The sequence below is a fragment of the Lineus longissimus genome, chromosome 10 (assembly GCF_910592395.1).
Source record: "Lineus longissimus chromosome 10, tnLinLong1.2, whole genome shotgun sequence".
Taxonomy (NCBI): domain Eukaryota; kingdom Metazoa; phylum Nemertea; class Pilidiophora; order Heteronemertea; family Lineidae; genus Lineus; species Lineus longissimus.
In genome coordinates this window covers 13,260,331-13,274,892 of record NC_088317.1, presented here as the reverse complement: position 1 = coordinate 13,274,892, position 14,562 = coordinate 13,260,331, and the positions used below count along the sequence as shown (strand labels likewise).

At 42.6% G+C, this 14,562-nt stretch overlaps 1 protein-coding gene across 2 annotated transcripts in view; it reads right to left on the bottom strand.

Moving 5' to 3' along the window:
* Window positions 1-14,562, bottom strand: part of LOC135494802 (A.superbus venom factor 1-like) — a 190,526-nt gene that overhangs the window by 126,288 nt on the left and 49,676 nt on the right. For both annotated transcript variants that reach the window (XM_064783090.1, XM_064783091.1), the window contains exons 22-23: window positions 4,660-4,761; window positions 1,052-1,316 (exon numbers count right to left, since the gene is read on the bottom strand). In XM_064783090.1, coding sequence (XP_064639160.1) covers window positions 1,052-1,316; window positions 4,660-4,761 — 367 coding nt within the window. The remainder of the gene's footprint in view (window positions 1-1,051; window positions 1,317-4,659; window positions 4,762-14,562) is intronic.

Below are 14,562 nucleotides of genomic sequence, written 5' to 3'. Positions count from 1 at the left end.
ATATGACAATGACCTAATATGTCCATAACATCTCTGAAGCAAGGCCTATACTTCATGACTTTGCCAGGCCAATATATATGTACTACATGCACATGTACATTGTATCTTTTATCCAGGCTTCAGAATTATGTACTACATGCACATGTACATTGTATCTTTTATCCAGGCTTCAGAATTATGTATGTCTGAAGTCTAGCTTGTGTCTGCATACGATTTGATATCATATTTACGGAATTCGGATGATTTGTCTTGAAACCGGTAGCGCATTTTAGAGACCCCACTGCGGTCTTAGGCTAACTAATCATCAAAAGAAACCAAGGTGATCATTAATGAAATTATTCCAACCACAGGTAGCATCGTTGTCGAACAAACCGTCCCGGGTATACCACATCTCCACTCAACCCTACCCGGGTGACCCGGTATAACGCAACCTCCTAACAACATATCACGGTCCAGCCCGGTATAATGCAAACTTCATCCAACCCTACCCGGGCCGCTACGTAGCGCCCCGGTACAACGCAATCTCCCGACAACCTATCACGGAGCGGCCCGGTATAACGCCAACTCCATCCAACCCTTCCCGGGCCGCTACGTAGCGCCCCGGGACAATGCTATCTCCAAACAATCTGTCCCGGGCCGCTACGTAGCGCCCCGGGACAAACCTATCTCCAAACAATCTGTCCCGGGGCGCTACGTAGCGACCCGGGTCACTATCTAGGCCTATTTTACTGCTGGGGTAATTAGCGCTATCTATCAATGTGTACCGGGCCTAGAAATTCTTAGTGATTACGACCATTGTCATGGAGTTTTATCTTATTTTGTACCGGGAGTCGACCTTATGGACTGTAAGAGCCGTGGTGATGAACTTTTGTTCCACTTTGACCGTGGGTCGCAGATCATTTGATAGGGGCAGTACCGGTATTGGTGTTGGTGGACATATGCCCAATCCCAGAAATAATAAATCCCAATCCATTTAATAGACTGTTTGGAGTAAAATCAATGGTCTTCCCCGGCTGGGGAAGCTTAATGATCATGAAATATCAATAGTTACCATGCACTTGAAGGTGAAGAACTGTAAGCAGCAAATGACCCATCTTTCTTCTTGAAGGCAAGTTGGCTTTGATATCCCTTTGTGATAAAATCGTATGCTTGATCCTCAAGTCTTCCAGTCAGTTTCCCAGTCTTTTTCAGGTAGTTGGTGGCATAGACAAGTGGACCCATCGCAGCAATGTTTTGTTCTCCACAGCCTTGGGGAAGCTGGATTCTATTGGTTATGTCAAAGTCTCCGGATGGTACCATGGGTCCGAGTAAGTTACCTTTAAACGAATAAATAGAGTAATAAACACCGTGGCATGGTCGTTTGACTGACTGTTGTCCTCGGGCATCCGTACTGATCTTCCAGTGGTATTGCCTCCGTAGCCTCCGCCCATACCACTGAAGAAATATATTGGCATCTTTCTGTATATCGCGCGCCTGTTTGCCATGCACCTCTCCCGCGGCTGTTATAAAACGCGGATTCCGCGGAAATCCGCGGAAAAATCTAACTTGGCTACAGGGTGGCTACCTGAACCGTAGGTGAGAGTTTTTCATATTAGTAGTGTGCATTGTTGTGCGCATGAAGTACTCCTGGTGACAAGGTCTTTGGGAATCCCCGTTATATGGTGCGCTGTATGCGCCGTAAATCACAAGCACCTTGTAGTTTGAAATAAACTTATACTCTAGACGGGCCGCGAAGTAAGTTTTTGTGATTGCTTAAAATAGACTCCAATATGCAGTCGCATATGGTTGGTTAGGTTCGAGCTGCAAGGAGATTGTCCTAAAAAAATTCGTAGGCCAGAATTCAGTTCGTCATCGACTTTTATTTGAAGGAGGCATATACCGTAACGTACATCAATCCGGGCATCAATCACACTTGAAAGCAGCCCCGCAATGTGTTCCGTTAGGCTGGGTTCACATAGAACTATACTATTCGGGTATTCGGTGCACGTTTTGCCAGGGCACGCGGGTACCTGAAATCGAACAAGGAAATTTCACAATACCGGGTCACATAAGAGGGCACTATTCGAAAAGGTCGTATACCTGCGTATAGTATAGTATAGTATAGTGGGAATCGTGCGCGTTCGATTTTCGTGCAGCGTATACCACCCTGTTCAGAATTGACCAGTGCATTTTAATGTTATCTATCACAATTATTAAACGATTTATTGCATACTACAGGATAAGTTAGAAACAACAGTACTCATTTTTACTCATTTTATTGCAATTTCTAAGTACAGGCCTTCATTACATCTTTTATTACTAATCAACTAAATGATTCTTTTAATTAACATCTGGATGATCCATGAGGTTTTTAAATTGTGGTACTCCCCCAACAGAGGTCTCATCTTAAAGTGCTGCCGCACCCATTCTGCCTTTCTTTCTTTGGTCTTTGTGCCTGGTCAGCTTCATCCTCGGCTAAGAGGAGAAGAGCCAAATCTTCTTCGTCTGAACTGTCCATCTGATCGGCGCCAAAAGACCGAATACCGCACGCATGCTACCCTATGTGTCGCCGTGCCCGTATAGCGTACAGCGAATACCGAATAGCGTATATCGAATAGAGTATACCGAATACCGTATAGTTTTATGTGAACCCAGCCTTAGGGAAAGAACCAAGAAAAATAGAGGGAAGAGTCGATCGGAATGGCATGAATGGCGCTCCAGAGGATTAAAATCTGACCGATGAAATGTGCAGATAACTGGTAGTTCTTGCCTCCGATTTATGATTTATGTTGTTATTTGCATAATATAATTATCATTCAATATTATGCGCGTATTTACTGGCGGCTTTGTGATTTTTCCGAGGATTTCCGCGGAATCCGCGTTTTATAACAGCCGCCTCTCCCGAATGTATCTGATTCTGTCGTATGCAGTGTACACTATCTGTATACGGTATATATTGTAACAGCATATACTGGTATATGGTTAACCCATTTCTTCGATCACACAGACCTCACCTCCATGGCCAGTGCGCTGCTAATGGATTAGAAATGGCTTGTCTGCCCTTTTTATCATCTCTTGGCACTGCATAAGTTTCAACGCAAAGTATGTGTTTTTTGAATGAGACCCAAAAATGCTACAGGCGGTGAAGAGCGATGACATATTACGTTGTGACTCGTGGCTCTGTGGCTCTTGGGCTCTTTGCTCTCAGATTAGGCACTCCGACACTGCCGAGATTTCTGAACCCTGTACCAGCGACAGCGATGGTCAGTGGCATCACCGCTAAATTGTTACAGTTGTGTGTACAGTGATGCCATGTTTGAGTACGTAATAGTCTAGCAACTTCAATTGGAAATAGACTGCGTATAGCTGTATTCTTCTTCAAGGTATTGACGCCGTTGTCTGGAAGCTGGAGCAATATCAATACTGAGGGTCAAGATGTGGGCATCAAGACCACTCGGTGTTTTCCAATGGTAGCATCTATGATTTTGAATTTATCAAATTGGGATTTATCATTCCTGGGTTTGCACATTTGTCTAGCAGCACAGAGTACTGTGACCAGTCTTTCAAAACTGGTTCGACTGTCAAGTAAATGTAAAAGACAGATCGTCAAATAGGGTTCCTTCATTCCAGTAGATCGACCTTTAGTGCCTACTCGTAAAACGGCATCAATAAGTCAGTCACGTCAACATTCTAAGTATGTTCTCCACTGGTGTACTAAGATATTTAATGTATAACCTTTTATGTTACTATCGATATACATGTATCGGGATTATCAATCTTCACCCCGCCTATGTGCCTACATAAAACTGTATTTTGAAAGACTAGTCACGGTACTCTGTGCTGGTAGACAAATGTGCGATCCCAGAAATGATAAATCCCAATTCAAATTATAGACTGTTTCGTTTAAAGTGCAACTTGTACTGTAATTGAAGAGTCTATGAAAGTTAGTAGCAGTCGCACCGTACTTAATTTTTGCAACCAACAAGTCAGTATCAGTCAAAATATGGCCGGTTGGTTTGTGTACCTCCGGCAGGTCCTGTCCATTCTCCGAAGCGAACATAATACTCAAACATGATCTCTCTGCCACTTTTAGCGTATATGCTGCATTAGGCCATAAAAATGAATATTTCGTTTTTCATCACTCTGATTTGAAAACAAATCGGAGCGGAGGGGAAATTATATTTTATATTTTAAGGCCAAAGGCACATGGCAGACAAGGAGAGATCGGGAAAAACACAAGATACTTTTGAGCGACCAATAATCAGTATTGACGGAAGTATACCGGGTAAATAGATTGTTTCAAGTGCCCCCAGGTCAGAGATACATTGTAAACAGGGATGGCAAAAAACACACTTGTCTGCAAAAATATGAAATATTATTTTTTTCTGGGCGGAGGTCAAAATCGGGATGGACGGTGATGAAACCTACTTATTTATTTTTTTGGACTTGCAATCGCCGAGTGTGACCGGACCGAAAATGAAAGCGGCCACAGATTTTTAATGGCATGTAGTTTGAAATAAAACTGTTTCAACCAAAAATATTTTAGCCTTGTCACTAACCTTCGCGTGGCTAACAAGAGGCCGCAAAAGGTCTTATGATAATGAAATGTCATAGTCGAGGCACGTAATCAGTAAACCGGCCATGCATCAAGAGGACGGATCAATTCCTGTTGTTACCTACCGTGAATGCTGACTGAGCAAATGTCAGTGTTTGGTATCGTATCGTATGGAAATGTGAGATTAAAATGGATGATATGCCGCTTTTCTCTTTTGTTTCTGGTCACTGGAAGTAAAATAACTCTATTGAGGTGTCAATGATAGATTCTGAATCAAATTAGTTCTCGAACTCAGCCACTGCAAAATCAGGTGACGTGGGACATTACCGCCATGGCAACAGCATTACCTTTATGTAACGTGGTAAGACCCATATATTATGACCAGCTGAATGATTCCCATACAACGAGTGGGGTGTATAAATAACTTGGCGCTGCAGCTGGGGGGGGGGGGGGGGGGGGGGGGGTCACCCAGAGAAGTAGGTGTATGGTGTAATATTGGGCGCAATATTAATATCGCGTTATACGACGGTGGAGAATACCAACGTCAAGGTATATAGCGCGGGATTAGAAGCCGCTAGTCCGACGGTCTGCTATTCCGACGCTCCACTTGTCCGAAAATAAAAAAGGCCCGCTGCTAAGTCCAAAAATTAAAGAAAGAAACAACGGAAAACGTAAAATCCTGACTATTAGGCAATATTCCGCTGAGCCAGCTTTCTCACCATAAAATAATCATCGGCGTCATTAGGAAAAAATATAGTTATTTCAAGTGGCGATGTACAATCTCGGTCAGAAGTTATTAACCACCTGATATTTGTAAATTACTCCGTTATTCCCCAATATTTTTTCACCAATTTCTGATGCATGGTAGTTAGGTCATTTGTCCATCATTTGGCAAAATGATTTTTCTGATCAATGGGCGGACTTCGGTTTTGTCGTTGTTCAAAGATTACCGGTCCAATTGAGATTTTCTTAAACTCTGCAATTCCTGAAAATTTTCACCTGTAACATCTTCTTGTTACTGCATAGATGGATATTACCATCAAAAATTTTCAAAATATTTGATTTTTTAACGTGAAAATGGCAACTTTGTTGGGATTTTGGCACTCTGTTTCTGTGTTCAGTGAACAGCACTCCGAGATGACCCCTCAAGCTTCACCACTTCCCTATTAACAAAGGTCCAATGAGGCCTTTTATGGGTTATTTTGCATTCATTGATCATCTTGAATAGAAGCTGATCAGATTATAGTCTTATTGAATAACAACTGCTATTGTCAAAGGAAAATGGAGAGAAATTATTTTGTAACTTGGCATTTATTTTCAGTGTAATTCATGGCCTAAACTTGGGAAATCTACACGGGCTTTTTTAAAGTTGTTTATAGTCTGGTTCAACCTAGAGGTGGACCATTGGAAATGTAGTTTGTGGTTAAAGTGTGGCAATAATGACATAATTAAGGTTACATGTTATGGCATAATGAATCGGATGACCTTGCTCAATAATAAACATTGGCCCATGGACTATTCTCAGCCAGAAGTTCATTTCATAAGGGTAACACGCAAATAAAATATTGTGGTCAAAATTGACTGTTCCACACTGGCATTCCAATGGTTCACCTCTAGATTGAACCAGACTATAGTGGGTTTTTTTACTGTGCTTAGTCTCTACCCCACCTTTACTATCACCATACAACAACAGTTTATTCAAAACCTAGTCCAGTCACCCCTAGATTCTATAACAGCCCTCATTCTATCAGGAAGTGACACAACCAATCCCTCCCAATACTCGTGGTCCTCACGAAGACGATTCCAACTTTCCTCGACAGCAAGCCACAGTTCATCCTGATTAGTAACATTTGTAAAGTCCACATCTCTCTGAACCTTTGACCAAACATTTTCAATTGGCGACATGTCAGCCCCTTTAGAAGGCCAGTCCAAAACTTCAATTTCCCGGTCACGAAGCCACTGTCCAACACGCCTAGCTGTGTGTATTGGACTTTTATCCTGTTGATAAATAAGTCTGTCAGGAAAAGCATGATGAATGTTGTCCATCTGATCTGCAAGAACTTGCAGATACTGATTCTGGTTAAACCTCCCATTCATACGCACTATCTGTCCGTCTCCACGTGAATTCATCCATGCCCAGACAGGCACGCTGAATCTACCACTTCTTTGAACAATTTTGATGTATTCTGAATGAAAGCGTTGGCCTTTTGGCCTGCGAACGAAAACTTGACCATTATCTCCAACGACAAAAGTCTTCTCATCAGTGAATGCAACTTGACGCCAATGTTCAATAGTCCAGTCTTGATGAGCCACTGCAAAGTTGTATCTGCTCAACTTGTGGGCATCAGTTAGTTTGTCCTTCTGTGCTGCAATGCAACCGTTTAGTCCTGCCACTCTGAGGCGCCGCTTAACAGTTGAAAGGCTGGCCCTCAAACCCACATCATTTCTTAAGGATTTCACATTTTTGAACGGATGCATCCTCGATTGCCTAACAAGCTGTCTATCCTCTCGTTCAGTGGTGCATTTTGGGGCACCTGGTCTTTCTCGGCGATGAAGATTTCCTTCATTGTGGAAGCGGGTCCACCAAAATTGCACTGTTGCATGAGAACAACCAATTTCCCTTGCCACATTTCGATTACTCCTCCCTGCAGCTTTCAATGACATCAACTGACCTTTCTGATACTCAGAAAGTTCTCTTGAGCCATGTGTCCTCGGCATATCAAAACATGTGTTGACAGCAGACTGAACAGATCAAAACTTGGGTGCTTTCCAGGTTCATCCTGGCTATTCAGGAGATACTGAGAGTATTTTCAATGGCCAAGGCCTAATATAATAGGCGATCTTACAACCCCATGCCATGTTCTTCCTAAAGGATGAATGCAGGTCAGTTTCAACCATTCAATCAGGATGTCAATTATGAAACTGATGAAGTCTAGGAAAACCACTAAACCAAACTATAGAAAGGGGGTTGTTACGCTCCAACTCTATAATAGTGCCAACTCTGATGGACATGATTCCAACTTCAATATGCCAACTCTGATGGAGATAGATAAGTATTCAGCCGCAAGATGTCTCTACCGGGTGAACGGTTTGTTCCAAGTTTAATATGCCAACTTTGAAAGCGAAACTTTGTATACAGTTTCGATACACGTGCGAGTCAAGATGTTGCGATCATTCCTTATACTTTCTTCGGTTATCTTTTGTCATTGTGAATTGGGGTTGGCCGGTTCCGACACGGTACGTACATGCATTGGTTCACTGATTAATCTAATGCGTCTGTTCTAAGAAGTTCGTTGACTTAGCAAAATTAGTTGCTGATGATACCCTCAATGGCCACATTGATGTGCTTGGGTCAGTGACATACATTGATCTGTACCTGTAACCGGGTAAGGTGTACTCTGCACAGTCTCTGTGCTCGTGCAAGGTGGCACAAAATACACGCTTTTTGACAGCAGATAGGGCCGAAGGTAAATGCGCTATCCCATGCTAGGCTGGATAGGCAGTGTTGGAGCAGTCCAAGCCCCGGCCTAGGCCTACTGCTAGAGGTTGATGCTAATAAATCGACGCTGGGCCTCCTGGAAAAAAAGGTAGTCATCTTCAGACACTTGTCACGGGAGAGGGTACATAGGCCTACATGTATTTTCAAAAATTCTATTAAAAAAGTCTGCCTGGAAAGGGGAGGGCTGAAATTCACCTGAAAAGAGCCACCCGCAAAGGTTCTCCGGGGGAAGGAGTCTTTTTAATTTCTCTAAACATTTAGGCTCTATAGGCCTAAGGTTGATCCTGAGGCCTAAACAACCGAGATGCATTTTCTTACCTCTCAGAGAGGTAAGCTTTTGCATTGGCGAAGCGTCCGTCGTCCGTCGTCGTCCGTCGTCTCTTAGCAGGGCACGTTTCGTAACTACTGGAGCCATTGACTTGGTACATCTGTACCCCTATGTAATGGCACCTTAAAGACAAAATTTCGGTCCGGTCTGATTCTTCGTTAGGCCACAAGGTGGCTTAAACCGAAAACACAAAAAGTGCTATATCTCCTTAAATAAGGGCTCGATCATCGCCAAATTTTTATCAAAGGTACATCTAATGACGATACATGACATATCACACGGGTTTTTGAGTTGACCTACTTTTCAAGGTCACAGCTGAGGTCAAATTGCGTAAAATAACCGTTATTGGCACATTTCGCAACTAATGATGCTATTGACTTGAAACTTGGTACAATTGTACCTCTTAGTGAAATGACCTTGGACACCAAATTTCGGTGTGGTCTGATTATTCGTTTGGCCACCAGGTGGTTTAAACCAAAACGGTAAAAAGGGCTATATCTGCTGAACTAATAAGTATGGCTGGATCTTTGCAAAACTTTCATCATCGGTATGTAATAAGGCTACACACCACCTCAGTTCAATTTTGACCAATTTGACCTACTTTCCAAGGCCACCGTGGTCAAATACTTCGCTGATGTGTCTGTCTGACGAGTGGTATGCACAATGGCCCTGTCCATTTCATTCGAATACGGCACTTTACACTGCCATAACCAATACACCCGACCCCTTAATTTGCAGGGCAGATACAGCTCAATGATGAGATGGATGGGAAGTTTTCCTTTCACGGAGCATTTTCAACTGCTATAGCTTTTTCATCGCTTTTTCAGGACAGTGCAAAGCAGCCTCGGAGTTCGTCTGTTTACCCGATCGATGATGACGTTTACAAGGAGTTGTATCGTTTTCTGTCGGAAGACGTACGATGGCGGGAACTTTCAATGCCTGTGGAAATGAAAGCATACCAGAAGAAGATTTCTGGCAGGTACCGAATCATGAGAAAAACCAATCCGCTAAATGGGAACGACGAGGAAAGAATTGTGGAAGTCGGTGGACATAGGATAGTTCCGAGGGTATCAGAAATTGAGCCTATAGTCAGGTATTTCTTTGGCCAATATAAAGGACTCGCTGCCAAGAAACTATCCGCCGTTATATCCAGGCAATACTGTGCGATGGGAGAAAAGCTTGTGCGTCGATATCTTGCAAAAATGAAAGAGAGTCAGAGCCGAAAACCTCTCTTCTCCAACAAAGCTCCGCTTCGGCCTGTTCTGGCAAAATCAGTGATGGCCCGGATCCAAATGGACCTTGTGAACTTCTTAAACATGCCCGTAGAAATAGACGACATGAAGTACTGTTACGTTCTCTCAGTGCTCGACATCTTCTCAAGATATCTTTGGCTGAGGCCACTTTGCGACAAAGGGTCGCCTGGGGTGGCTGAAAAGCTGTGTGAAATATTTATGGAACACGGCTGCTCCAAAATAATCCATTGCGATAACGGCGGAGAATTCAAAAAGATGGTTAGCAGACTAGCAGAGAGGTTAAACGTAAAAATCATCTAGGGTCGGCCGTATCATCCCCAGACCCAAGGAAAGGTTAGTTTCAATGCGCTTAAATGTTAAAAAAATGCAGGTACAGTAGGACAGATTGGAATTTGTTTCAATGGACCCCCCGGGAAAATGAATTTAACTCAGGGTCTTGGAGACATATGTAGTTCCAATGGTAGGTCCGACTGTCAGTGAATAAGTTTATATCCAAATCGTCACTTTATATTTATCGCCTGTTGTTACTGCAACCCATGAACTCCTCCATAAAATTATACGTCCCGCAGATATGAAATTCGTGCTTGTGAATAAATCTTAACGGACAATAATAATCCTGTTCTTTGTTTTCAGGTTGAAAGGGTACAAAGAACGTGGAAAGAGAAACTCGCGTTTGACATTTCACAATTTGTGCAAACGGGCAAGGCTCATAATTGGGTTGAAGGATTGCCGTCCTACGCAAGACTGTACAACAACTCCCCGCACGAAGCTTTTAAGAGTAAGTACACATCTAAAGGTTTTTATGATCCGAGGAGACTACAGTACTTGGGGATCTTCAGGATCTGCCATCAAATCTTGCCCCCTCCTGATACCCACCTCTGAATTATTACCCCTAGGAATTCCTATTAGGACATGAAAGTTTTCGTCTGTGATCAGATGGACAGAAAAATATTTTGGGGAAGACAAAAGTCAGGTACATGTACCACAAAGCAATGGAAAATTGCCCGGCGACTTTTCATGTGTACCTTTTTTCAGATAAATATTGTCCTTTTGAGTCGTACTTCGCCCGAGCGCCTTGGTTGCCTGTCAGTAAAGAAAAGAATAAGAACGACGATGGAACAACAACCGAGGACGAAGACGAACATGAGGAGGAGGACGAAGAAGAAATGGGGGTGATTATCCTTTATAGATAATTCCTAGATGCGGGATGCAGTCATCCTTCGTCAAGCGGGTTTATTTTTGCTTGCTCCTCTTTCATGTGACAAATCAGTAAAGAGGTTCTGGTGAAATTTCTGTGTTGAGCTTCCAAGAGAGTTGAACACCTGAGCGAGAAATCACGACTTAATGCTCCGAAAAAAACGAAGGTGGTAGGTTCGAATATTTCTATGTGATATTTTCCTCGATGGGCCCTATGTGTGCTGAAGATGAGCCAAATTGGAAGGGGGGTGTTGTTTTGGCAGAGAATGACCCGCACATGGAAAGTAAAATCTCTCCCGTTGTTTGTCTCATACTCTCAATGTTTTCCCGTCTTTTTCAGGTGGATACAAAAGAGAACAGTGCAACCCTGGAAGATGTTCAAGCTTTCAAAGCAGCTGCCGATGAAATTAGAGAAGAGGTCAGAAAGACTTCGAAGAAATACGCACAGAAGATGGTTAACAAAAAGCTTGGCAAATCACCTCCAAGTGTATACGCAGTTGGGGATAAAGTGTTGGTGCGGATTCAAGGTAGAGAACAGCGGAAAAGTGAAAAGAAGGTGAAGGCACCAAAGGCAGTCGAGGGGGTCGTTACAAAGGCTCGGAAACAAATGTACCGTTACAGGGTAAAATACATCCTAGATGATGCCGAAAATGAAGGATGGTTTTCGGTGAGCGATATCACGTCTATGACGCGTGAAGAAGAAGCGAAACGCCGACCGAGAACTGCAAAGACAACAGAGGAATATCTATTCGAGGAGTATATAAAGAATACAGCGTCTTTCTCATCTGTGGAGGCAATGTTGGAATTCATTGAACTCAACCAAGCAATTGAATGCTCAGGATTGGAACACCAGTCAAGAAATAGTATGCAAGAGCGATTCTTCGCAACCATCACCAACCATGGTCTCCAGGTTAGACGAGAAATTGAAGGCGATGGGAACTGCATGTTCGCAGCTCTCGTCGACCAGTTGGAACGCGTCGGCATAAACGATTTTAACCCGAGAACGCTAAGACTAAACATCGTAGAGTTTTTACGACGCAACCCAAGGATGTCAGATGGCACCGAATTATTCTCGTTTGTGAGTGGTGACAACAGTTGGGAGGAGTACCTGAGTCGAATGAGCCGCCAAGGTACATGGGGAGACCACTTAGTTCTGCGCGCTGCTTCAGAGATGTTGAAAATGCAAATTGTGGTAATTTCGAGCGTATCTGATCGTCCTGTTACCATCCACCCTTCTGCTGAAACTACTCAGTGCCCAAGACTCCTACTAGGACACCTCTTTGAACTACATTACACGAGCCTTTAGGAAGCCCAGCATCAGGCAGACAGTCCCAGTATCGGTGCTGCACACTTGAACCCAAATGATGCATTTACAAACGAAAGTGTGTTTGAGAGTACCGAGAATACCTCAGATAATGTGCGTGGTTCCGTAGACTTGCAGTCCCCAACGGTGTCGATAGGAAAACCCCATGAAGGACCCAATGACCCATCAGATACTTTACCTCTGGATGCTGAATGGCCTTTGGATGATGATGAAATAAGACAGGCTGTAAGAGCGGAAAGGGGTGAAAATTTAACGGAATGGGATGCTATCCCAGAAAATCACTGGCTCTTTGGCATAACGGGTGCGAGCATGCTGTGGGCCAGAGATGCACAGACGAGAGGAATCACACTGGAAAAGGTCAATGGGCATTACGTTTTGAATGAAGAACTGATGGACGATTTTGACGCATTCCAGGGGAAAATGACAGCAGAGGATTATCGAAAACGCTTCAAAGACAAGCTTCTTTACATTTGGCTTGCCAAATTTCGACCTTCAACAGCTTTTCCGGAAGACGGTGATTTTCTCCTAATAAACTCAACATCAGCTAGAGAATTTGATGAGTGGAAGTGCTCCTATCTGATGTAGTTAATAACAACCGTAACATGTGTAGCTTCACCTTACTTTACCGTGAACAAAGGTCTAGTTTTGTTTAGTAAATAGTCAACTAAACATGTAATTAAACATAACATGAACCATGATTATACACTTTATGATAATTTGGATGAGAACCTCTAATTTCGTTCAAAGGCTATCATTCCAGAGATTTTTCTGACGAAAAAATATATCGTAGTCAGTAATTGTACTATCTGTATCTATTAGAAAATACATAGTAAGTGATCTTAATGTTTTTATACTTGGTTTTCTTGCTTTTTAATGTATTTGCACGGATTCATTTTACTCAGTCATAGCACCAAAAGAGGCTAATTTTGCATTTCTAGACACTTTAGGCATAGCTTTGTTCGAAAAAGACTAATAAGGGTCTAATTTGTTAGCTCCTTGCTCCTTGCGACACAAAAGGATGGTGTGCCTTTTCCACAAGCTAGCTTGCCAAATTAAAGGGCAATTAGACCCTAATTACTTATTTCTGTCCAAAGTTAGGGCTCTTTTTTGTCTATAAGGTTTAGAAATGCAAAACCTGCCTCATTTGGTAATCTTAGTGGTAATGGGTGTCCCCGCGACTCTATCATCTGACTAGCCACGGGTAGTTGGACCTAAGATCTTTGGATCTCAATGCCAATTGTCAACTGAGATATCCTTCATCTACGATTGTTTTATCCTTACTAATATCTGTCACAATAACCTATATCTAAAGATGATGAGCAAATGTCAATAAACATGAATAAGCAGGGACAAGTCCTGATGCAGGGCGGTCAAACAATCTTTGGAGGACACCATGTACTTTTTCTACACTGAAAAAATCAACACGAAAATCATACAGCCGGCGCACAGGCATGTCAAATGCCTTTGCCGTCATTTTACAACCCGCATTCATTAAACACCAAAATACCAATGGCTACAATCAAATTGTTGCTCTTTTTGTGCCCAATATCTTGAGGATGTTCAGGAAGTCAGCTGAATGGACCATGGGAGATCTTTGCGTCCTTGCGGATAAGAAGACGAACGATCATCCTGCCTTACTTAGGCGTTTTTAAATCATTCAGACTGATTGCAAACTCTCGTATAGTTGGCATATTAGAGTTGCAACAAACCGTTCACCGGGTAGAGACATCTTGCGGCTGAGTACTTATCTATCGCTATCAGAGTCGGCATATTAAAGTTGGAATCATGTCCATCAGAGTTGGCACTATTATAGAGTTGGAGCGTAACAGGGGTCATCTCGGAGTGCTGTTCACTGGACACAGAAACAGAGTGCCAAAATCCCAACAAAGTTGCCATTTTCACGTTAAAAAATCAAATATTTTGAAAATGTTTGATGGTAATATCCATTTATGCAGTAACAAGAAGATTTTACAGGTGAAAATTTTCAGGAATTGCAGAGTTTAAGAAAATCTCAATTGGACCGGTAATCTTTGAACAACGACAAAACCGAAGTCCGCCCATTGATCAGAAAAATCATTTTGCCAAATGATGGACAAATGACCTAACTACCATGCATCAGAAATTGGTGAAAAAATATTGGGGAATAACGGAGTAATTTACAAATATCAGGTGGTTAATAACTTCTGACCGAGATTGTACGTGCACGTGATGTTTTTAGATTTCTATCAGGGCCAACCAGAAGCACGGACTCTACATGTAATTCACATTTATTTGGCAACATCATTATTGGTATTTAGGAGTTTAAAGGACCATTGGCATTATTATGGGCAATATTACCAAGCTTTCGGTAGCCCAGTCATATCCTATTCTACACTAGTAGTTTCCATCAACAAATTGCACAAAAAAGGAGTAATTCAAAATCTGACT